The sequence below is a fragment of the Aegilops tauschii genome, chromosome 5, assembly GCF_002575655.3.
Source record: "Aegilops tauschii subsp. strangulata cultivar AL8/78 chromosome 5, Aet v6.0, whole genome shotgun sequence".
Lineage (NCBI taxonomy): Eukaryota > Viridiplantae > Streptophyta > Magnoliopsida > Poales > Poaceae > Aegilops > Aegilops tauschii.
This window is the reverse complement of record NC_053039.3, coordinates 47,074,038-47,097,564: the sequence shown is the minus strand read 5'-3', so window position 1 is coordinate 47,097,564 and position 23,527 is coordinate 47,074,038. Positions and strand designations below refer to the sequence as shown.

General features: G+C 43.5%; 1 protein-coding gene across 1 annotated transcript; it reads right to left on the bottom strand.

Moving 5' to 3' along the window:
• Window positions 1-13,005: 13,005 nt before the first annotated feature.
• LOC120964296 (uncharacterized) lies at window positions 13,006-18,702 on the bottom strand. The gene is made up of 3 exons (XM_040388788.3): window positions 17,616-18,702; window positions 16,078-16,308; window positions 13,006-13,759 (listed from the first exon to the last, which is right to left on the bottom strand). Exons 1-3 carry the CDS (start codon window positions 18,532-18,534, stop codon window positions 13,560-13,562), a joined length of 1,350 nt encoding a protein of 449 aa, XP_040244722.1. The 5' UTR covers window positions 18,535-18,702; the 3' UTR covers window positions 13,006-13,559.
• Window positions 18,703-23,527: the final 4,825 nt, after the last annotated feature.

The window sequence follows — 23,527 nt, the reverse complement described above, 5'->3', positions numbered from 1 at the left end:
GATCTTATGAAAATGACTTTTTATTTCAGCAAGTGTAATTTGAATTTGTAATCTTTTTAAATATAGATGCATCTTTGCAAATCCAACAAAGTGGTGGGAATATCTACAACATGAAGTTTCTCAAGCTGATAGGGCATTCTTCTGCATGTTTGTGACATGATCATGGTGCACATATATTTAATAGTGAAGGTCTTCGGCTATCACTATGAATGGTTCTGCTGTTGTGTAAGTGATTTCTTAAGTGTTGTGTTGTAACACATTAGAGTAAAAGATTAATTGTGTATGAAGAATAATATTACGGAGTCAGGCAGAATTTGACCTTAGTTCTGACCAAATTAATCTTTATTTGTTTGCCAGGTTGTGTGTCAAACATCACTTCATGTTGTAGTGCATTTTTTCCTTTCAGAATCCACATTATGCAATTTGGCTTTATAAGAAGTTTCACTTTATTATTAGTGGAGAACGGGAGATAAGGAAAGGGAAGGGAAAAACAGTAATTCTAGCAACTAGCCATTGTTCCGTGGCAAAACACAGGTGTTTGTTCTATTATGTTCATCGGAAGTCTTTACGGAGGAGTTGGGTCTGGGTGAGTGATATAGATTTGCTTGAGATCACGAATTCTTTTCTGCTGTTACTTGCATCTTAGTTGAATTTTTTTCTTCAAGTTCTTCATGTTTTCCCATATCGTCTGCTCTATAGAAGCTGCTACCTCAAATTAAGTAAGTGCATCCTTCGTTTTTGTCCAAGTTTGTTCTATTCTATTACTCAGAAGTCTGTACAAGACTGAGAGAGTGAAGCATATTTGCTTGAGATTTGAATTATTTTTTGATGTCAGGTTTGTATGCTGTACTGTTTGATTAATGAAAACTGATAAAAGTAGTGGCAAACACTTGATTGAGTAAGCTACTAGATTTTACCAGTCATACACAGTTGTTTCTTGCAATATTATCTGCATGACAAGAAACACCCATATTTGATTTTGCTCTGTGATTGGTTCAAATATCACTTTTTGGGCTAAAGCTGATTGGATACGAGTAGTAGTGTCAACAGTAATAACTTGAAACATGATTTTATCATGGCTCTAAATTTTATTGCTGATGATTTCTTTCAGGATATTTGTAGAGGCTATTTGCACCGTAGTTCAAGGCAGATGATAGAGTACAGGCTAGGCAACTCACTTATATTGGTACTCGTTTAAATGGTTATCTATTCTGCCGGCATAGTTACATGCCATATTAATTTCAGAAGAACAATTTCTAATTTAGTGTTGTGCTTGCATGCATTGTTATGTCTAAAAAGAAAATTCCAAACAAAAACAAATATAAAGTCACAGTTTGTCTTTACACACTGGATAATGAATGTTTCAATCGCGCTAAATTGAACCAAGGCTTTTAGAATAAATTGTGGCCTCTAAGCTTGTGTGTAGTCAATTACTAAATGTGTAATATTAGCACATATTAGCACGACTATTTCTTAAGTGCAGCCAGCCACCAATTTCATTTGATTTGAATTAATATATTACTTATATACTCATTTAGATATTTATTTATGTCCTCGATGGATTGATTTGAACGCCGCAATTTTATTACCCTGTTGCAACGCACGGCGTTTTTGCTAGTACATCTAACCTGGGGCCACAATTGCATGTAGCAATTAGTGTTGGCTGACCATTCTCCACCGGACGAAATTTCCCACGCCACAAGTATAACACACACCTATCCCATCTATCATCATCTCCTCTAATCACGGGAGGGGCCATGCCACAAGTTATCAAAACAATAAACCCTATCCCATTTATCTCCTCTAATCACGGGAGACAAAAACCGCCACTCTGAATCCTGTCTCCTCCCTCGGGAGGCAACCATGGTGCCGCCGCCGCCGCCCATGCGTGGCCCAGTTCCACCATCTCGACCGTGGTTGCAGACGTGAATGCAGATCCGTCGCCGCCCCAGCCCCTCATTCCGTTCCTTTCTTCGCGCATCTGGCGATTCAGTGCTATGGCGGGGGACATTGACTGGCGGCGGCTCGACTGATGCATGTCCACAACAAGAATGGCGCCGCAACCAGTACAAGCGGCATGAACAGAGGCAGGGCTGGGGAGTGACACATGCGTAAGCAACGTCGAGCGCGGCCGATGACGCCAAGATGAGATTCTCCAGATCGTTCTTTCATCTCTGTCTTTACCAATCCTTCTTGCTTTCCCTCTTATCTCTCTCAATGCCACTATATGCAAATTTCGACATGTGCTCTGGTTTGAACCGAGCTTGATTTTTTCGTTAAGATTCAGTGATGGTAGTGTTGGGTTGGGTTGAGGTGCGTCACTACGTTGGGGTGCAGGGCGAAGTTGGCGGAGGTTGGAGGTCGGGTCCGACTGAGGGGGCGGTCGTGTTGGTGTTGTGTCCGTCTGGGTTTTGCGATGGAGAGATGGATCAGCCTGGATTTTCTTATCATCTCTCTTGTCGCCTTCAAGAAGAAGAGGGGATGTCAAGTGGAAGTAGAGTAGGGATGGAGGATGTTGTTGATTTGCTTCGGAACAAAGTGTTTGGTGGTTTGGCTGCTGTTACTGGTACACTATTTACTCTTGTCTCTGGATTACTCGGGCTTGGATATGGTACTGTCAGATTTATAAGCAACTATGTGTTGCGACTATACCCTATGAGGATGCTTGATACAAGCCCATGCTTCTCACAAGTTCAATTCAAGGTTGGTGTTACTCTATTTTTATTATTGTCTCTTTAACAATATTCCAATACTGGGGCAGAAAACATTTACCTATTATGTAGTTCGTTGAAAGATGAATGTGTTGTTTAAACTGTTCTCCCTAGATGAAGGAAGTACAGTTTGCATGTAATTATTTTTACTGTTAGATGCTTATATATATGAGTCTGTCATTTTCAGTCCAGCAAAATCTAAATGAGTTCAAGTTTGCATTGAGCATTTTTCCAGTTCTCTCTCCTGTTAGGCTAATTTAGGTAGTTTTACTATGTCATGCATATTCGCTTCGCGTCCTTTCTTTCCTTTGTGCTTAGCGAATGTAACTGATTGAACTTTCTGTTGTTTTTGGTGTGTCAATAGTTCCGGTTGTATTGCCCGGGAAGCCTGGATGCAGGAGCAATGCTGATGGTCACCACGGTGGTGGGTGGCCGCTGGGAGGCAATGCACTCGCTCGGCGTCATTCAATTCACCGGCATTGGTGGCACCAAGGACGACCACAACCTCCGTGTTGGCGTTGTGTTGTGTGTGCACGCAACGTAGTCTACATTTTCATAGAAGCAGAACATTATATCAGGTTATTCTTATATATGTCGTGCATTTGCTCATAATAAAACAACTTTTTGCCTTTATAAGTTATGTTAATTCTGCATGAAATGGTTTAATGCCATTTAGTTTATTAATATTAATACGATTGTAGTATCGCATGCTTATCTGAGGTCTGGATTTAAGTATGCCACTGAGGTTGAGAGGGAGAGGCTAGCACCTTTTCTGATTAGTCATCTATATATACATCCATTCCTAACAATCATATATAGCCCAATCTATTGTTATCTCTGATTTATTTTCTCAATATTACTAATCAAGCTGACTTTATGTATAGAGCCAGTCCTAACAACCATATATAGTCACATCTAATGTTATCTCTGATTTCTCATGTTAGTATTACAGTTCATGCTTACTAATGTTAGCTTTGCTTTATTAGCATGCATCGGGAGTATTCTTATGCTGGATTACTTCTTTGGAGTTCAAACGAAGCTGGTGTACCTTGGGAGGTGGAGAATAATAAGCTTGAGAAAAATTTGATGATCTTAGTTCAAGAGTTGCTTTGCAAAGGAGAGTGTGGGTATTTTTTGGCTTTATTGCTTTTGTGCTACTATGCAAGTATGCTTGTTCCTGCCATTATAAGGACAAATATTTTTGCAACTCGTAGTTCCTTGTTTTTCTGAACAATCAGAGTTTATGATATTTTTCCTTTGCTATCTTATTGATGATAATGGATAGTTTGCTCCTTTAGACATGGGTTGCATGTGCACACAAACTAGTTTGGTTAGGAATCCACGAAGGATAGGGGTAGACAGAGACATGAGAATATTCGTCCACAACCTGGTTGATGAGAGCCGTCAAATTCTCAGGGATGAGGGCAGCCATCGTCGTGTGACGCCTTCTATTTCCCCCGCTTCTGTCACCTCCATCTCACGAAACCTTTTTTCCTATCTATCTCACCCCTCGCCCACAGACATAAGAGGTGGAGGTGGCGGCGGCGGCGATTTGGATTGGAGCGGCGGTGCGGGTGAGCAAAGACAATGGTGCAGTCTAGGTAGGTCCTCATGCGCTCGCCACTTTTGACCACCCGATCCAGCTGCTACAGTAATTTTTTGGCTATTGGCGGCTAGTCAGTCGTCCGCTTTTTTCACTTTTGCGCCTGCTTCGCGAGAGAATGACAGGTAGGGCTTGTTAGCCGTGGGATCGCGAGCTTGACATGAGTTTTCCTCGCCTTTTGGTATGCGAAGTCTAGGTCGCGTGCTCGCCAATCGCGATCTGAGTCAAAGGAACCCTTAGACACATGAGCCAATCACTATTAGGAAAGGGCTTATAGGTGAACCCAAATGTGTGGTGGGCGGGGCAGGTCACTCACCACTGCTAGTTAGCAAAATTAACTGTGGAGGGTGCCACAAAGCGACCGCGAGAGCTACTGGACTAGTAGTGGCGGGTGGCGTAAATGACCTACCACAAGCACCGATGAGCATGGCCACATGATGAATGTGGTCAGGGGCAGGTGTATAGAATAGCTCGCCACTGCTCTGGAAGGCAACACTGGCGGGCGCACATTACTTCTCGCCATAGTTTAATGCGTGCAACCGGCACCCAAAAAATTGTACAAATATTACCCGTGGCGGGCAACTGCCAGCAACCGCCACAACTAAGTTACCTGTGTGGTTGTCCCTGAATCAAATCGGCTTTGCTGCCCGCCACCCCAAAGTAGCAGTGGTTGGCGAGTTGGAGCGCTCGTCGCACACGACGTACTCAATCGACTATGTACATGCACATGCCCCTCCCCTGCCTCACTTCACTCTCTCACTCTCCCCCATCCCGTCACCGTCGGCTCATCCTTGTTGCCGCCGTTGCCGTCTGCCTCGGTGTCCGCTGCCTTCGTCACCCTCCATTCGCTGCCTCCGTCGCCATCTGGTGCCTCCATCTCCCTTGCCGACGATTCACCCTGTCGCCCTCCACTCGGTAATACATCGCCATCCCCGCCATCCCCGCATCTCTCTCCGGCTTTCCTCCTCCCCACCCGCGGCCGCGGTCGCCACGCACATGGACAGTCGTGACAGCAGCCACACACACACACACACACGGAAGTTCAACTAGGGTTAGGGTACATATTTCTATTATTGTGTGTTCATAATAGTTAATGAGTTCAATTTATTCATACTAGAGTTCAATCATAGTTGTAGTTTCTAGTTCTATAGTTTTGAAGGCACACATCAAAACAATTATAGTTGCAGCAGCCACATACGTAACCATCAAAGAGGAAACCCAAATTCTTCATATTAGAGGTCAATTATATAGTCTCGCTAAGTTTTGGCGAAGCGTTGATTCATTTCTGTTTCACCAAAATTAACTGTTCATATATATTATTTCTGTTCATACCGAGTTGAATAATATGCTGTAGTAGATGCCTTCACTTAATTACAGATATACATGCTATAAGTGCTAAAGTTTTGGCGAAGTATTGATTCATTTCTGTTTCGCCAGATTTCTAGAACTTAATGCGTCCATTTTTACGAAGAGGTCATGCCAATTTTCTTGTTTGTTTTTTATTAATATTGTGATGTAGTAGATGTCTTCATTTCTTTACAGGGATTCATACTATAAGCGCTGAAGTTTTGGCGAAATGTTGATTTATTTTTGTTTCGTCAAATTTCTAGTTCTTAATGTGTCCATTTTTATGCAGAGGTCATGTCAATTATTTTTTGTTTATTTTTAATTCAGATTGTGTTGTTGAATATTTCTTCGGTTCTTTCGCCAAATTTATTTATCTACATGTTTTAGGTCATTTTTCCTGAAATGGCGGACAACCGCAGGTACCGTGGTGTTGTCCAGAGGCCCTGGGGAAATTGGGTGCCCAAATCCAAAACCCCATCATTGGCAAGAAACAATGGATCGGCACATTTGACTTCTCCAAGGAAGAGGCACGCTGATGTCTACTGCAGTAACTTTATTCTTGTAGACTCGTGTTGGGTCTTCAAGCATAGAGTTTTACAGAACAGTAGCAATTTTTGCTCAAGCGGATGACCTAATGTTTATCAATCCGTGGGGGGCGTAGAATAAAGATGGTCTCTATCAAACAACCCTGCAATCAAATACAAGAAATCTCTTGTGTCCCCAACACACCCAATGCAATAGTAAACTGTATAGGTGCATTAGTTCGGCGAAGAGATGGTGATACAAGTGTATTATGGATAGTATATATAGGTTTTTGTACTCTGAAAATAAAAAAAAACAGTAATGTAGCAAGTGATAAAACGGAGCACAAACAGTATTGCAATGCTTGGAAACAAGGCTTATGGTTCATACTTTCACTAGTGCAATCTGTCAACGGTGCTAACATAATTGAATCATATAACAATCCCTCAACATGCGACAAAGAGTCACACCAAAGCTCTTATCTAGCGGAGAACATAAAATGAAATTGTTTATAGCGTACGAAACAACCTCAAAGTTATTCTTTCTGATCAATCCATTTAGCTATTCCTATAAGTGTCACGAACAGCCCTAGAGTTCATATACTAAAATAACGCCATATGATATATATATATATATATATATATATATATATATATATATATATATATATATATATATATATATATATATATATATATATATATATATATATATATATATATATATATATCAACCAACTCTAATGTCACCTAGATACTCCAATGTCACCACAAGTATACGTGAGTTGATTATACGTTATGCATCAAACAATTTCAGATTTATAGTATTCAATCCAACACAAAGAACTTCAAAAGAGCGCCCCGAGATTTCTATCGGGGAAAGTAAGATGAAAACGCACATCAACCCCTATGCATGGATTACCCCAATGTTACCTCGGGAATCCGCGAGTTGAATGCCAAAACATACATCAAGTGAATCAATATAATACTCATTATCACCAGAGGTATTCATATGCAAAACATACATCAATTGTTCTCAAATCCATAAAAGTATTCAATCCGATAATAGTGAAACCTCAAAGGTAAAACTCAATTCATCAGAACAACATATAGAGGGAGGAACACCATATGGTCCAACTATATTAACAAAGCTCGCGGTATATCAAGATCGTGCCAAATCAAGAACACGAGAGAGAGAAAGAGATAAGAGAGAGAGAGAGAGAGAGAGAGAGAGAGAGATCAAACACATAGCTAGTACATATCCTCAGCCTCGAGGGTGAACTACTCCCTCCTCATCATGGTGGCCGCCGGAATGATGAAGATGGCCTCCGTGATAATTTCCCCCTCCGGTAGGGTACCGGAATAGGGTTCCGATTGAGTTTTCGTGGATACAGAGGCTTGCGGCAGCGAAACTTCTCATCTAGGTTAACTTTAAAGGGTTTCTGAATATATAGGAATTTTTTGCGTCGATCTCATGCAAAGAGGTGCCACAAGGGACCCATAAGGCACCAGTGCGCGCCTGGGGGGTGGGCGCGCCCAGGTGGTTTGTGGGGCCCTTGTGGCTCTTCTGGCCCTCCCATGAAGCTTCTAGTGTCTCTTTCCTTCCAAAAATCGTCAAAAAGTTTCGTTGCATTTGAAGAACTTTTATTTCTGCACAAAAAACAACACCATTGCAGTTCTGCTGAAAACAACATGAGTTCGGGTTAGTTCAATTCAAATCATACCAAGACCATATAAAAATATTGTAAACATGGCATGCATACTTCATAAATTATAGATACATTGGAGACGTATCACACGCGCTTACGATGCCAAGGCGCTCGAGTACCAGGGGTGAAGGGCCCAACTCAACTTACCTCAGGATGCTTGCACACGAGTGAGATAGCGTCTCCTAACACGAGGATAGTCTCCAAGGCCAAGGAGCAGGAGCACATGAAGGCTGAGGCGCTCATTAGGGCCCGTGAACGTCAGAGCACCGACCCCTTGGTGGAACGGTATCTTCGGGAGGATTCGCATTTGTACGCCATTAACGAGGCATTGATGATCACCGCACGCAACCAGAAGGATGCCGAGGATAACCCAATAGACAGGGATGTTCTCACCAAGGAGTCCAACGAGGATTAGATTAGGAGTTGATCTCTCCATCGTGCCTAGTCGTATAACTCCGCGCTTCAGATGTTTGAACCTTTAATGTAGTACTTATGAATCTTGCTATGGCGTACTATATATGTCCGTGACTTCGTGATACATCTGGGCGTTTCTGTTACGCGTAGCAGAATATTATTCTGTTACCCTACATGAACTGATGAATTCAAGCGGCTAAACTGATGAAATTCGAGCGCTTGAACTGATGCTTTCTGTTTCTATTAAAAATCAACTTCTTTACTTCAAGTTTTTTTGCAATTTTTTTGTCAAAACGGGGCGTGTAATATATCGTTGGAAAGCTCTTGACATCTACATTGCAATTTTATAATTTGTTTTTGCAAAAAAATTATGGTTTAAGAGCAGTTTTGAAAAAACAGTTTTTTTTTTCAAAACCGAAAACGCAAATCGTATTTTGGACTTAATTTTCAAACGGTTTGTCGGAATTGAGCAAATAAGAAGGCCTTGGAAAGCTTGTGAAAATCCGCATCTTCCATATATCTACTTTTTTGTCAAATTCTATATGATTTAAAAGTAATTTGAAAAATGGTGAAATTCTGGGCGAAAAGTATTTTCGCTGTTTTTTGCAAACGTTTTGTCGGATTGACGCAAATGACACGGCGTTGGAAAGCTATGAAAAATGCGCAACTTTTGCAGATAGAAAGTTTTTTCTAATTCCTTACGGTTTAAATTCGAATTCAAATACGGTTAAAGTTGGTTTTGAATGTGATTTTGTTATAAAGTTTATTGAAATGGTGCAAATAATATACCATTGAAAAGCTACCGAAAATGTGAAACTTAGTCATGTTAAACATTTTTCTCAAATACGCAATCGTTTAAGAGTAATTTTGAATACGGCAAGACAGATCCTGCTGTTTTCCCGTCTGAAAAACAGAGTACTCGTACTGATATATGGGTGTGTTTGTACTGAGCTATTTTTTGTAGAGTAAATTTGAATTATTCTGAAAAGAGTACTTGTACTGATGTTTGCATGGGTTTGTACCAAACATGTTTTCACTAACTAGACTTTGCTCTGTTTTTGGGTAATATTTTTGCTCGAATTTTCAACGGTTTACTCTATCGTCGCCCTTGTACTTGCATGGTTTGTATTATCGAACTGAATGATATTTTATTCAAAAAGAAAATGTTTTGTTTTGTTTCTTTTTTGTGAACTCAACATTTTTTTGACAACGATGTTCTGAACTTCTCTCATTTTACGACTTGTACTGAGGTACTTACTAAGCATGATTTTCATGGGGTTTCTTTTCTTGCTTGAACTTTTACAATTTGAATTTCTGCCATTTCTTTTATTCCAAACGGACCACCGTTTTTAACTCGTACTGAGGTGCTTACTATGCCCAGACTGGGGTGGCTGTCGCGTGTCTCGGCGAGGAAGAAGACAAAGCTCGGGGGCGAGGCTGGATTTGGTCGGCGGCTGGTACGGTCGGTAGGATGCTGCGCAAGGCGGGGGGTGACAGGCGCAGGGCGGCGGGGCTCGGAGTGGCGGCGCACGGCGGAGGGGCTCGGGGTGGCGGCGCGGGGCGGGGATGGCGGCGCGCGGCGGCGGAGGGAGGCGGGGACGGGCCGACGAGCTCGTCGGAGGGGAGGCGCGCGGGGAGGATCCGACACCCGTCGACGGGGAGGTGCGCGGGGAGGGGCCGGCGCCCGTCGGCGGGAAGGCGTGCGGGGAGGGGCCAGCAAGCCCGTCGGCGGGGAGGCGTGCGGCCGGTCGGCCGGCGGCAACACGTGGGTTGGAGGAGCAACCCGTCACGGCGCCGCGGGCTCCCTCGCTCAGGCTGCCGCCGTCGCTCGCTCGCCCGCGACGGCTGCCTCCGTGGTAGGAGGCGGGTTAGGTTGGGGTCGGGTCGAGGAGTTTCTGCTATGGCCTCCGCGTCCCGCCCTTATAGGGCCGAGGGGTAACAAAATAATATTCTGTTACTAGTAACAGAATAGTCCAGCCCTATATATATAAAATATAGTATATAGAATAATATATAGCGTGAGTGTAGAATAGCTTATTCTACACCCTTTAGTAACGCTATATACAAAATCTAGTAAACCAGTGTATAAAATATAGTAATTCAGAAAATATTTTTTTACTACCCAAGTTTGTAATTTATTACATCTTTACGAAAATTACTATATTTTATATAGTGTGTTACTATATTTTGTATGTACCGTTACTGGGGTGTAGAATAAGTTATTCTACACTCACGCTTAGGGGATCATGTCATAGCACCAATGATAACAATGTTTAGCTTTTTGAAGGAGGGGATCATGGTGCTTAAGGTCTGCAATGTCTGCAAAATCCCTGTAGGGATAGTTTATCCCATGCAGTAGTATTCTAGCTCTTCTTGAGGGATGGATTCAAAAAATCTGTGGTAACAATGTTCATCATTCAATTCTAACCACTTGTTGTACTGTGCATACCATTAATTATTAACTGCATTATTCTTAATTGTTACATAGTGTATCCCATGAAATGTAAGGGTCCAATTCAATAATTTAATTTGTGACACTTACAACTTTTCGAATGGTCAAGGGCAATCGTACAAAATTGACGTTTGTAAACAAAAGGATAAAACCATCATAGAAGGCGACGGATGGAACAAGTACATTTCAAATAAGCTCACCGGGAGAGATTACATAGGCTTTTACTTGAAGAAAGCGGTCAACAAGTTAAGGATTAAGTATTTTTCCGACCAAGATGATGATGTTGACGAGAATGATGCTGAGGATTCCCAAGATGATGATGATGAGAGCCAAGATTATGATGTTGCTAGAGAGGATGACGATAGAAGCCAGGAGCATGAGGATGAGGATGAGGAAGATGATGAGGGTAGGGGAGATGATGACGATCCATACAATTATGCAATTTTCTCTCAAAAAATGAAAAAGCTTAATGAGGATGGGAAGGCCAAACTCATCGCGATCCTACCATCAAGTGTGCACTACTTGGGGAGGCCATTTGTGCATCGTTTTACCAAGACCAATATGGTGAAACACATCATGCTATGTTTTGTATCTTTTCTCTTCTTTTCTGTTCATAACACTATATAGCAAGATGTCTAACATTGTGTGCTCTATTTTGTTTTTAATCGCAGGGATCATAGAAATTACCTATGAAGATGATTTGTGCCGAGGACATCCCTGCTACCGGTAGTAAGCCTTGTAGCAGCAGGTCCTGTCACCAACGTTCGATACAAGACGGACATGACGGCCGCGTATCGTTCTATGAAGTCGGCTGGCGCGAATTCCTGAAGGGAAAGAGACGACAACTAACGGTTGTCACAACAGTGGTCATCACGACAAAGAACAACAGGAACAACAACTTCTAGATGATGGTTGTTATAGATCTTATTTAGAAATATGGTCCAGTCAAATATCTCCTAGCGATGAACTCTTAGTTACTTAGTTAAGATGCATGTCATATTTTGATGTTGGTTTGTTAACTCGAACAAACTTTAAGTGTTACTAGTTGTTATGAAGAGTACTAATTACCTAGTGAACTTGTATGCCTAAGCGTACAATGCGTGCTTCATTTGCTTTCTATATTGGATTTATGCGAAACTCCTCCATGGCAGCACAACTGGTGCCGTGGCTGCAAAATTGTAATCCCCATGAATAACCCCATAGTGGCGGGCGAGCTACTACACCCTCCGTTGCAACATGAGTAAGTAGTGGCGGGCAAGAAAGCATCGACTGCCACTGAGGGAAGATAACCAGTGGCGTGCAAGTTAGCGCGCCCGCCACTTCAGTGATCGACCACTGGCAGGCCGCCCGCCCGCCACTGATGCCATAATAGCAGTGGCGCGCGGAAGGCCCTGAGAGTCTGGTCTGCCACTACTAGGCTTTTTGCCCCCCGCCACTACTAGGAATTCATGCAGTAGTGAATCCCGCTGCCACCTCCCTCTCCAATACCGCAGCCGCCTCCCTCGCTTCCTTCGCAGTCCCGCAGCCACCTCCCCCACTTCCTCCGCACCTCGCCATGTGAGCCCCGCTCCCCACTTTCCCTGCTCTCCATTATGCCGCCTCCTCCTCTCCTTCACTTCTCTCTCTCTGGCGACACGCCAAAGAAGGCGCACACAGGCGATGGATCTGTGCCTAAGAAGAGCGATTGAGACCGCGCTCCAGTAGCGGTGGGGTGCAGCTGCGGAGAAGACGGACTTGGTCCGCCGCCCGTCTTCGTCTCCTCGTCCCGTCCTTACTACCTCCATGGCCAAGCGCATGTATTTTTTTTCCTGTCCCTCCATGGCGCTCGTTGCCGGCGGGATCTCGAGGAACAGGTGACCTCCATGGCGCTTGCTACCGCTCTAAATAGGTGATCCCCCCTCTCTCTTTCCCCCTTACCCTCCCTTTTTCTCTCCATCGCTGCTGCTCATCTTCCAATCTCTTCCATTCAGGCAGGGTGGACGCAGGGCACACAGTCTAGGAAGGCCATGTGATGAATGTGTGATGCAGTGAGGGCAACAACGACAATGGAGGAATCTATCCTTGTCGAGCTTCCACCCCGGCGGCTGCCTGCAGAGGAGGAGAGTTTGAGGGCATCTCCCAGTTCGTGGGGGAGACTCGAGCACATGTAAGATCTTTGTTTTCCTTTCCTTATTTTCCCATGCTGACCTGGGCTCATCTCTCTAATTCATGTCTACCTAATTTTTTGTTGTTATGCAGGTAGGGTTTGGGTAGATGTTGATTTCCCTCCCACTGAGCATACAGAGTTGCGTTGTTGTACAAAGATCACTTTTTGATGGTGCCATGGTGCCCCTCTCTAGGCAAGATGCAACCATCTTCCCCCGTCATTTCTTGTATTTTATTTTTAAAATTTTACAACTGAGCTATAGATTGGTCGGATCTGTTGTATGAGGCAGAACATCAGCAAGAACAATTATCAACTTTTTAGTATGCAGGTTTATGACTGCATTACAAATCTTGGTGGCTGCCTGTACATGCCATTTCAGTAGTTCTATTATGCATTTTTTGGGAGAAAAAGGGCCTAGCCCCAGCTCCATTGCATTAACAATGAAACCCAGCAGAACACGGTCATGTATCAGTTAAGTATTACAAAGCTTAAAAGCTTAGGAAACTAAAGAGCAACATGCCCGCCGGGGGAAACTCCCCTCGACGATAGAAAGGCTAAAACTGAAAGAAGCTAAGATAAAATAGGACGAAGCTCCAGCCCTTAGTCGCCTTTCCACGCTTTTTCATGCATTGGAGATCGCCACAATGCTAGGTATATCAAAGCATGATCAGGTCGCTCCCAGAGAGTTCTCCCCCATATCTTCCCCCAATCAACCTCGATCTGGCCACAGGAGGGGTGGGGGATTTCTTGCCACCTGCTCCAGCTTCCGCACGATCTCTTTTAGCTCCGGCTTGGCAGCATCTGGCATGACCACCTCCCATAAGGATAGGTTTTTTGTAGTCTTCCTCACGATCACCTGCATACCCATCCAAGTCAACCGATTAAAACATATGTCATTCCTGCTTTTCCATAGAGCCCACAGGGCCGCAGCTTGCACAAAGGCAGCTGCAATGTTAGGCTTGCTGACCCAGCATTCCAGCATTTTTGTTATATTATCACAAATATCAATACGGGCCGCTTCCCTAACTACTCTCCAAAGTTCAGCAGCAACAACACAAGAAAAAAATAAATGGCAAGAGGACGCATGTTCAGAACAAAAAAGGCAAGTTATATCAACATGTTGTCTCTTGCAAAGGTTGTCTCTGGTTAAGAATTTATTTTTTGCAATCAACCAGAGAAAAATTTGAATTCTAGGAGGTATTTTTATTTTCCACACCACAGGAATATTCCTAGGGAGGATCCCCCTAAAATTAACAACATTGTAAAAGGATTTTACTGTGTACAGTCCCTTCGTCTCGTATTTCCATACAAGGGTATCAAGTCTGTCAATCTAAACTAGAGTTTTAATCTCCTCAAAAAGGTTATTCCAGTCAATCATCATGCTCGAGGAGAAACATCTCCTGAAATTAATCTTTAGGTTGACCCCATCCCAAACCTCATCAATGGTAGCATGCTGGTCCACAACAATGGAGTAAAGCCCCCAGTACTGAGTAGCAAGATTAGTCTCACCACACCAGCAATCTTCCCAAAATCTAATACTCTTGCCATTATCCACCTTCCAGGCATACCCAAATTTAGTGGCCTTAATAGCCCAGAGCATTCCTTTCCAGAAGGGTGAGGCTCCCACACTAGAGCAGGCAAAAATATTAGGATTATGAATATTATATTTATGGTCAACTATATTCTTCCAGATCTTACCCTCATCTAAGATATATCTTTTGCCCTAGGAAGGAAGAACGCAAAGATTAAAATCTGCCAAATTAGTTATACCCAGACCACCAAAATTCTTTTTAGTGGCTAGGGACCCCCAACTAGCAAGGTGGTATTTAAAATGCCCCTCATAATCATCCCAGAAACAGTGAGCCAGTTGAGAATTAATCAGGGCTATAGCCCATTTAGGGAATTTAATTATCCCCATCAAATATGAAGGTATACTAGCCAGGCAAGATTGTACTAATATTAATCTCTTGCCAAAGGACAGGAGCCTCCCTCTCCAGCCTGCCCCTCTTTTAATAATTTTGTCAACCACAAGCTGAAGATCCTCTTTCCTAAGTTTATTGTAGTGAAGAGGAGCTCCAAGGTATCTAATGGGAAGACTTCCCAGCTTACAACCCATGACTTGGGCAAAAATATTAGCCCTATTAGAATTAATATTAATGGGGACCAAATCACATTTCTGGAAGTTGATCCTCAAGCCAGAGATCTGTTCAAAACAAGATAATAGCCACTTTAGGTTTTTAGCCTGGTCTAAACTATTGCCTAGAAAAAGGAGAGTATCAACTGCATATTGCAGGCTGATTACTCCAGCAGGATTAGAGGGAGGAAAAACCCCCTCAATAAACTTGTTAGAAGATGCCTTGTCTAGTATTCTAGTGAAGACATCTGCTACAAGATTAAACAGTAGGGGTGAAGCAGGGTCCCCCTGCCTTACTCCCTTACCGGTCATGAAAAAGTCACTGTTCATGTCATTTAACCTGACACCAACAGATCCATTATATAGCAAAGACTTAATCTTATTGATCCAGTCAGGGCTAAAGCCCCTTGTGGACATCATATCTACTAGAAACTCTCTATTTACCATGTCATAAGCTTTCTCATAGTCAAGTTTGAAAACAAAACCAGACATTTTCCTGGCATGAACATCATGAATTATTTCATGTGCAGCTACAATGCTTTTCACAATAAACCTGCCTTCTATAAAAGCAGTTTGATTAGGGGAAATCAATTCATTACATATGGGGCCAAACTTATTGGTGACACACTTGGAAATTTTTTAAAAGCTGCAATTAGTCATAGCCAAGGGTCTAAACTTTTCAAGTTTGACAGCATCCACCTCCTTAGGAACTAGGGTAAGTAGAGAGAAGTTGAGTTTAAATAAATCTAGCTCACCTTTCTCCCAGTTTCTACACAGAGCAAACAAATCATTCTTAATAACGTCCCAAAATTGCTGGTAAAACAAAAAAGGGAACCCATCAGGTCTAGGAGCCCCCTCAGCATAAGAGCCAAAGACTGCCTCCTTAATTTCTTGCTCAGTAAAAGGGGTGTTAAGAATATCATTTTGAGCACTAGTAACTTTACTATCATCACCCCAAAAGTCATCTTCTAAGGTGATGTCAATTTTATCTTGGTATCCAAATAACTTCTTATAAAATTTAATAGCAACATCTAGAATACCTTTAGGATCATTCACAGGAACATTTTCTCCTTCCAGCATCAGTACTTGTTTCTTACTCCTTTTCTGGTTAGCAATGGCCTTGAAGTATCCAGTATAATGTTCTCCCTCCAAGATGTCCCTCTCTCTGGATCTCTGCCTGGCTTTGATCTCCTCCCTAGTCCAGATATCATTCAGCTCACTTGAAATAGATTTAATTTTATTCCTGGAGTTAGGGGGAAGAGGTTGGGATTCTGCAATAATATCAAGGCAGTTTTATTCAGCAATTAGAGATTGCTTTTGTCTATTTTGGGCAGCCTCATAATTGATGCACCACCCTTTAATAGCATTTCTTAATCCTAATTTTGAACTGCCAAATATCAATGGCTTTAACTAAGTGACACTCAGTATTCCAAGCTTTGATCACCACTTCCCAGAAACCTTCCACCTCAAGACACCATTTCTCAAACCTGAACATTTTGTTTTTAGGGATCTTAATGGCACGGGTATCAACCACCAGGGGAGTGTGATCACTAGCCACTCTAGGCAGAGCTTTCACCTGAATATTAGGATGTAAGCTCTCCCACTCCACAGTAATGAAGACTCTATCTAAAGTGGCCATAACTACAGAATCCTCGTTGTTACCCCAAATAAATTTCCTCCCTGAGTTTTTGAGCTCAATAAGGCCAAATTTATTAATCCATTCATTAAAGAGATCTACCCAATGCTGGTTTATCTCACGAGTATTTTTGTCACAGGCCTCTCTGACTAGATTAAAATCCCCACCTATCATAGTACGGCCATCCCACATATCAAAAACACTATGCAGCTCTTGAATAAAGTCTAGTTTAAAAGCATCATAAGCAGAACCATACATAGAAATTAGTCTCCATATGTTGTTGTCTATTTTATTTCTCAGCATAAGAGCAACACTAAAGATGTGAATGTCACAACTAATAATTTCAAACACATCATCTTTCACACCCACCAACACCCCTCCAGCAGTATTCGCAGCTGGAAGCCAGTTCCACACAAATTCAAGGCCAACATCTATGGCCTCTAGTTGGGAACTAGTAAAACTTTATTTTTTTTATTCAGAAAGACAAATAAAATCAGGGTGATGTGCTCTAATGAGCTCCTGCACCCTAGTGCTTTTGGAGGATCCATTTAGTCCTCTGACATTCCAAAAGACACCTATCATGATTAAATTTTTGTCTCCTCCTACTTTTACTCTTCCTATGGGAAGACACCTCAACCCATGGCACATCTGAGGTATCATGCACATTATTATGTGTATTATCCCCATTTTTATCTCTGCCAGTGGGATCAGGCTCAACATAATTAAATTCCTCTCCTGTGATATCAATATCAGGAGGGAGAAAAATCTCTGGGTTATTGTCTTGGAGCTTAGCTAACCTGTCTAGCTCAATCTGTTTTATTATCTCAACATTTTGAGCAGCTGTCAGGCAGTCATCTCCCATATTAATACCAGTAGATTTAGCAATATTAAGTAAGAGCTCATTATCTAAGAAGGTAAAAGAATTAGTTATCCTTTTATTACCTTTAAGAATCTCCAAGTCTCTCTTCTGCTTCAATTCTTGGGCCTTGGTCAGAGCAGGTTTCCCATCTCTTATGATTCTGTCACTCATTGTGGTGGCTTCTATAGGCCCCCACTTCATAGCAGTTTTGTTGTTTTTTAGACCAACAGCCTTGTCATGACCTTGATTTACAGCAGCTTCAAAGCTAGGTAGCAACTTTTCTCCAAAATCATCTCTAGTTTTCTTCTGGACCACTTCCAAATAGCTTTTGGTCAGTGGAGCTCTCTGAGTTTTTGAGCCTGTAGTATTCTCAATAGTAGCCCGAGGAGTTTTGTAGCTATTTGATTTGGATCCTCTAGGAGCAGCAGAGGGCCTTGGGGTATTAATAATTTTCCCAGACTTTTCCATCTCAGTTTGCATTTCTTCTCCCAGCAGATCATCATCACTGTTGACATTGGTGTCCTCAATCTTATTGCTAGTAGGGTCAGATGGGTTGTCAGAATTGGAGCTTTCTTCAGCATCTTTTTCCACTGCAAGCCTCAACAGATACAACTCATGCTGAATTTCCACCACTCTATCAGTAGGTATTTTGCTGGGGTCTCTGACTGCAACTTGAATTCTCACTTTCTCATAAAAGCTTCTGAATATCATGTGCCAATCAATATTAACCAGAACCCCTAAAATGGATGCCACTTGAGCTATAACACTCCAGCTTATCCACTTTGGGGGCAATCCTTCCATTACTATCCAAGTTTCTATCGAGGACTCATATTCTGGCATTTCTCCTCCCCATTTCATGAAAGATATAGTTGCTTTCTTCCTTTTCAGATTCATGGATGGGTACTCAGCAAACTCAGCAATTCTTTTATTTGGGGGGAACCTCACCAGGAATTTGTTTTTATCACATGGTCTTATCTGCCATGGCCAGTTGGTTTTCCACATCTCAGCGAAACATTGCCCAAGCTCATCTCCTGTGATATTCCCTCCATCCACAACCACTAAGCCTACATTTCCAAAGTTAAGCCAATTGCTATCACTAACATCTCTAGCTTCCACATGGAAGAACCCCAGGCCTGTGTTAGCACTCCCCCAATAGTGTGCAGCAGGGTATGGCTTATATCAGGTGGGGCATACATCCATATGATGGCCAGCAGTTTTACAGATGAAACAATTCCTGGGCAGAGAGCACATCCCAACAAAGTGTCCAGGCAGTCCACAGTTATAGCATATGGCTCCAATGAACTTCGGATCAACATTGTAAGGTGCACTCCCCTCCACATCACTGCTGCTCTGTGTCTGATCAGCATTGTTGTCCACAGCCCCCCTTTGAGATTTTTCTTCCTTTTGTTTTTGCTGGATCCAGAGGGTAAAGCTAGGCCATTGCCACCAGACGAGCTCCCAGAGTTGAAAGGTAGTTGCTATTGGTATGGCATCATGCGTGGCTACAAAGGAAACTGATAAGGGAATTGTTGTTGTTGCATAGGCCACTGACTTACACCCTGGAATTGAGCATATCCTCCTAGTGGAAATCCTGCATACATCTGGCCCTGTGGGAACATATGATTCGGTTGAGGCAGAGGAACAATCGGTGACCTGGAGTAGATAGAGATGGGAGGCATCTGGGTCGCAGGAGGTCGAGCAGTCTGGTGCTGCATCTCCCCTCCTCCTGATGATTTCGGGTTAGCAGTCCCACCACGCCCTGTCTCGTTTCTTCCCCTCCCTGCTGCATATCTCCCTCCCACTCAAGAACCCTCTCTTCCAGCTCCGGCCATCCTTTTGACCACAGCAGCGAATGGAATTCTCCCGTGCTCTCTAGCCCAACAATCCCTGGAGCAACTTAACTGCTTCAGAAGGGGCAGGTGATCAGCCGCTCCAACAGGGTGGCAATATTTGGCAGAGAACTCTCCACGCTCAAACAAATCTTTCCTGACCCACACTAGTGAGCCAGGAGGAGCCCCGCGGCGGCGGCGGAGATGAACCCTAGCTTGGGGAGCAGACCGGGCCTTGCTCTCTCCTATAGGATCTGCAGGAAGCGTCTTCTGCTTGGGTGTCTCCCCTTTTCGAGCGCCAACCAACCAGCAGTCGCTAAGTGTCTCTAGCTCGGGCCTCACATCCACCACACACTCGACAAGCAGGGTCCTCCGTGCAGTGACAGAGCGCCCCCCATAGTTTTTTCTCGCCAGAGAAGAAGTAACCAACGCCGGCGGCGACGTCGCCCGACGATTCTCACGCTTATGTGCCACTCGAATCGGAGAGCCAGGAGGCGTGGATTGAAAATTGTGGCAAGTAGCAGCAGAAATCCCCTCCAGAGCCCTCACCTCCACTTGGGAATCCGCACTCAATCTCGACTGGCCGCTGTCGACGAGGATGCGCGCTGCGGAGATGCACCTGATGGTATCACCCCCAGCATGCATTCCCACCGCCGCGCCCTCCATGGATCCTCTGACTTCGCCTTAGCCCGCGCCCACATCACAAACGCAGCCGGCGGGGATTGGGGGAAGGCGGGCATCCTTGCCCTCTCCTCCATCGTGGCCTCGCCGTGGATCAATTTCGCCAGGGTCCTCTGCTCCAGATCCGCCCTCCTCTGACAGTTCCCTGCCTTTTGCAGCGCCATAGATCTCGTGCTCGGGTCTGTCACCGCCGCCACCGCCCGATCCGCTGCCTTCCACTCCTGAACTCGCCAGATCCACGACGCGGTGGCGTCGCGGATCCTGATCGCCCGCTCCACCCAACTCCGAGCCCCAGTCACCATGAGCACTCCTTGCGGAAGTGGTGAGATCAATCTCAGAATCTCCAGGAAGGCTTCGTGGATATGACGAGGCAACTAAGGAGGGGAAGGGGGTGCGGCCGCGCTCGGCGCCCGTGGTCCTCATCGGCGAGGAGGCGTGTCGAGTGGCTGGCGCGGCAAAAGTTGCGGTGGATATGGCAATGGCGAGCGTGAGGCGTGAGGTCCCCGTGGTTGCGAGCAGGGGAGCCCTGCCTATGTATGCAAGTGCTGGGACAAGTACGCTGGCCAACTGACTAGTTATTACCTGCAATTACCTGTAATTAGTCAAGTGATTAGTTATTACCTTTAGTATCTAGACCTTATTTGGCTTGGTCAATTTAGTCATTGACCATCCATTTTTCTAAGTTTATTGGTATTTTTAATATGCCATTTTTGTCAGCACACTAATGTCAAATCTTGTAATTGTTTGTCTACCAGGAAATCATATTATTAAGGTGTCTCTGTTGCCAATGGATAATGAGTAAAAACTTCATTTATGAATATTATATGCAAAAACTTCTTCCTTTGTGTTTCTCCTGTGTCTAGATATTCACGGGGAAGAGGCTCTATGATAGAGGGTTTTACTTCTCTTTTCTGTTTTTTGTAGCATGATGCGATGTATTTATCCTACATGCATGACGGCATTGTTTCATTCACCATACGCAAATCTTGGCCTTCAATTTATTTTATTTCCCATGAGTGATCTGACATTAATGTGATGCTATGTAAGCCTCGAGTATAGAGTGAGCCAATTATGTAGTAGATGCACTAATTTGGCTCGATGCCTTGCTTCACTGTTGTGTAGATGCAAAACTTCGATCTCTTGTGCTGAATGTTTGCCATTGTTTTCTATTTTTGCTCATTCTGATCTAACCAAATAGACCCCATGGATTTGAGGTTGTCATGCATGTCATGTTTGGATATGCCCTTATTTGTATCAAAATATATGCATGGTTGCTTTTATCATTTCCATCTATATATTTCACTTGACTAGCCATTAGCGTTGTGGGTTGCTACCGAATGAACTATTGTTTTTAATTTGCATTGTTTGTCATTCTCCTACTCATTATTGTTCGTTTTAGTTTGTATGGCTTGTACACTCCACTGTCTTAAAAAAACTAGCCAAAAGGTGGTTGAGAGACATTTTATGGTGCCACTATTTTCTTCGAGGTTTAGGCGCTTTGACTCTACTAACTTTAGCCAGGTTTGTATCATTAGATTGCACACTACCTTTCATTGGTGTATTTACAAGCTATAAAGAATTGCCGATCAACATGTTAAAAGTTGTATGCTCTTATATTTTGCTGCTTATTGCTATGTTCACTTCAGTAATGTGTAATTTGGTGTTCTTTTATTTCTTCTACACAAATGCTATTCAGTGCAACCTTCATGTGCACCTTGACTTCTATGGATAGTCTTGTACATAATTTCCTCTTTTTCATTGATGTGTGGTTTTATCGGTGTGATTAATTCCCTCTCTTTTTTACTTTTCATGTCAGGTACTACATGTGCTTTCTGTGATGGCAAGGATAAACTACTTCCAAATTTTGGTACTATCCAGATCAAAGATTCATGTCTTAAAATGATTTGCTCGGCTTCATGCAATTGAATTGTTATCACATATTTATGAGCCCCTGGGAACCCGACATTCAGGTCTCCGACTAAAGCTCCTCCTCGCCACCACGGGTGCACGCCGGAGTGGCCACCCTCCCCTCCAACTGTAGGTACTCCCCTGCTCCCCTCCATGGCCTCTCTCTACCCCTGACCTATCTCTCTACCTGACCTTCTCTATACCAGTATGAGTTGGTTGGTTACATGTTTCATTTCTATGCTGATGCATATCTTATTGCTAGCTTGGTAAATGTTTCTAATTTTAGGTGCATTATATTCTATGAGTCCTTGTGATTTTTGTTCTTCCACTTAAGGCATGTGAGCCCTGGTTTAGTCCGTACAGTCAAATAAAATACCTAGAAACATGTGGATTGATGATTCCCCTTGTGTTTTAATTAACGATGTATTGCAGGAGTTAATCTGTATTGCGGGCCTATTGCGCACAAACTATTGGGCTACCCGAAAGCATATTAATTACATGTGGATTACAATTCTGTGGCTTGCATGGTTGGGATACTTGATGGTGTACATTGACCATATAAATCCTTGTGGAAGGTAGCTAAGAGTTATTTTGTAGCCTGTCTCCCTAATTCGATTTCTAGTTATATTCAGGAAAACTGAGATTTGGTTGAGTCGAATTCTCTTTGTTGTTTCTTCTGTTTTCAGTGCATATACAAATTGTGTGGTCAATGCAATGAAAAAATAGCAGAAATGTTTCTACATCAAGTTGATAGGTATTCTGAGCAAGCCTATATCTTCAGTTTTAAATCTTGTACAATTCGAGGCAACAGATAACATACTTCACAAAGATTAATTTATAGGTCTGCACTATTTAGTGCATTTCCTTGGGAACCTTAGTTTTGTTTCTGTTCTTGCTCATATTATAAGTAAAACATTAATACTTCATGTTTCCAGCCGGTTCGCGATCAAAGGAAGATACATGAATATACCCGGTCACGGGATACCCGGCCCGACCCAACCCAGCCCAAAAAAGCCTGACCCGACCGGCCCGATCATGTTCGAGGGCTGGGTTTGTGCGTGGGTTTTGAGCCTGAAGTACACATCAGGCCGGGCCTGCGCTTGGTATTTTTGCGTTCTAGGGAAGGGGCTCAGCCCAAGGCCCAGCGGCTTTTGAACTGACAAGCCAGGCTTGGGCTTGAAAACTAGGCCCGACGGTATGGCCGGGCTCGAGCCTAGGTTCTCTGCCCTGGCTTTGTTAGGCCCGTCCTGAAGCCTGGCCCGGTCCGACAGATGGCCATGTATATGCATGAACACATCGTGTTTCCAACCGGTTTAAATCATAGGATACTGTGGCATAATTGTTGGGGAACGTAGCAGAAATTCAAAATTTTCCTACATGTCACCAAGATCAATCTAGGAGATGCTAGCAACGAGAGGGGAGGAGTGCATCTACATACCCTTGCAGATCGCGAGCGGAAGCGTTCAAGAGAACGGGGTTGATGGAGTCGTACTCGTCGTGATCCAAATCACCGATGATCCTAGCGCCGAACGGACGGCACCTCCGCGTTCAACACACGTACGGAGCAGCGACGTCTC

Bases quoted from the DNA above. Each gene is read 5' to 3' on its own strand.
- LOC120964296 (XM_040388788.3), bottom strand. From the start codon at position 18,534: ATGTGGAAAACCAACTGGCCATGGCAGATAAGACCATGTGATAAAAAC. The intron at 16,309-17,615 runs GTAATAAAAGGA...ATATTATTGCAG, and splicing joins AGACTTGGAGATTCTTAAAG to AATCCCAACCTCTTCCCCCT. The intron at 13,760-16,077 runs GTATTCTAGATG...ATGGGTATGCAG, and splicing joins TCCTGTGAATGATCCTAAAG to GTGATCGTGAGGAAGACTAC.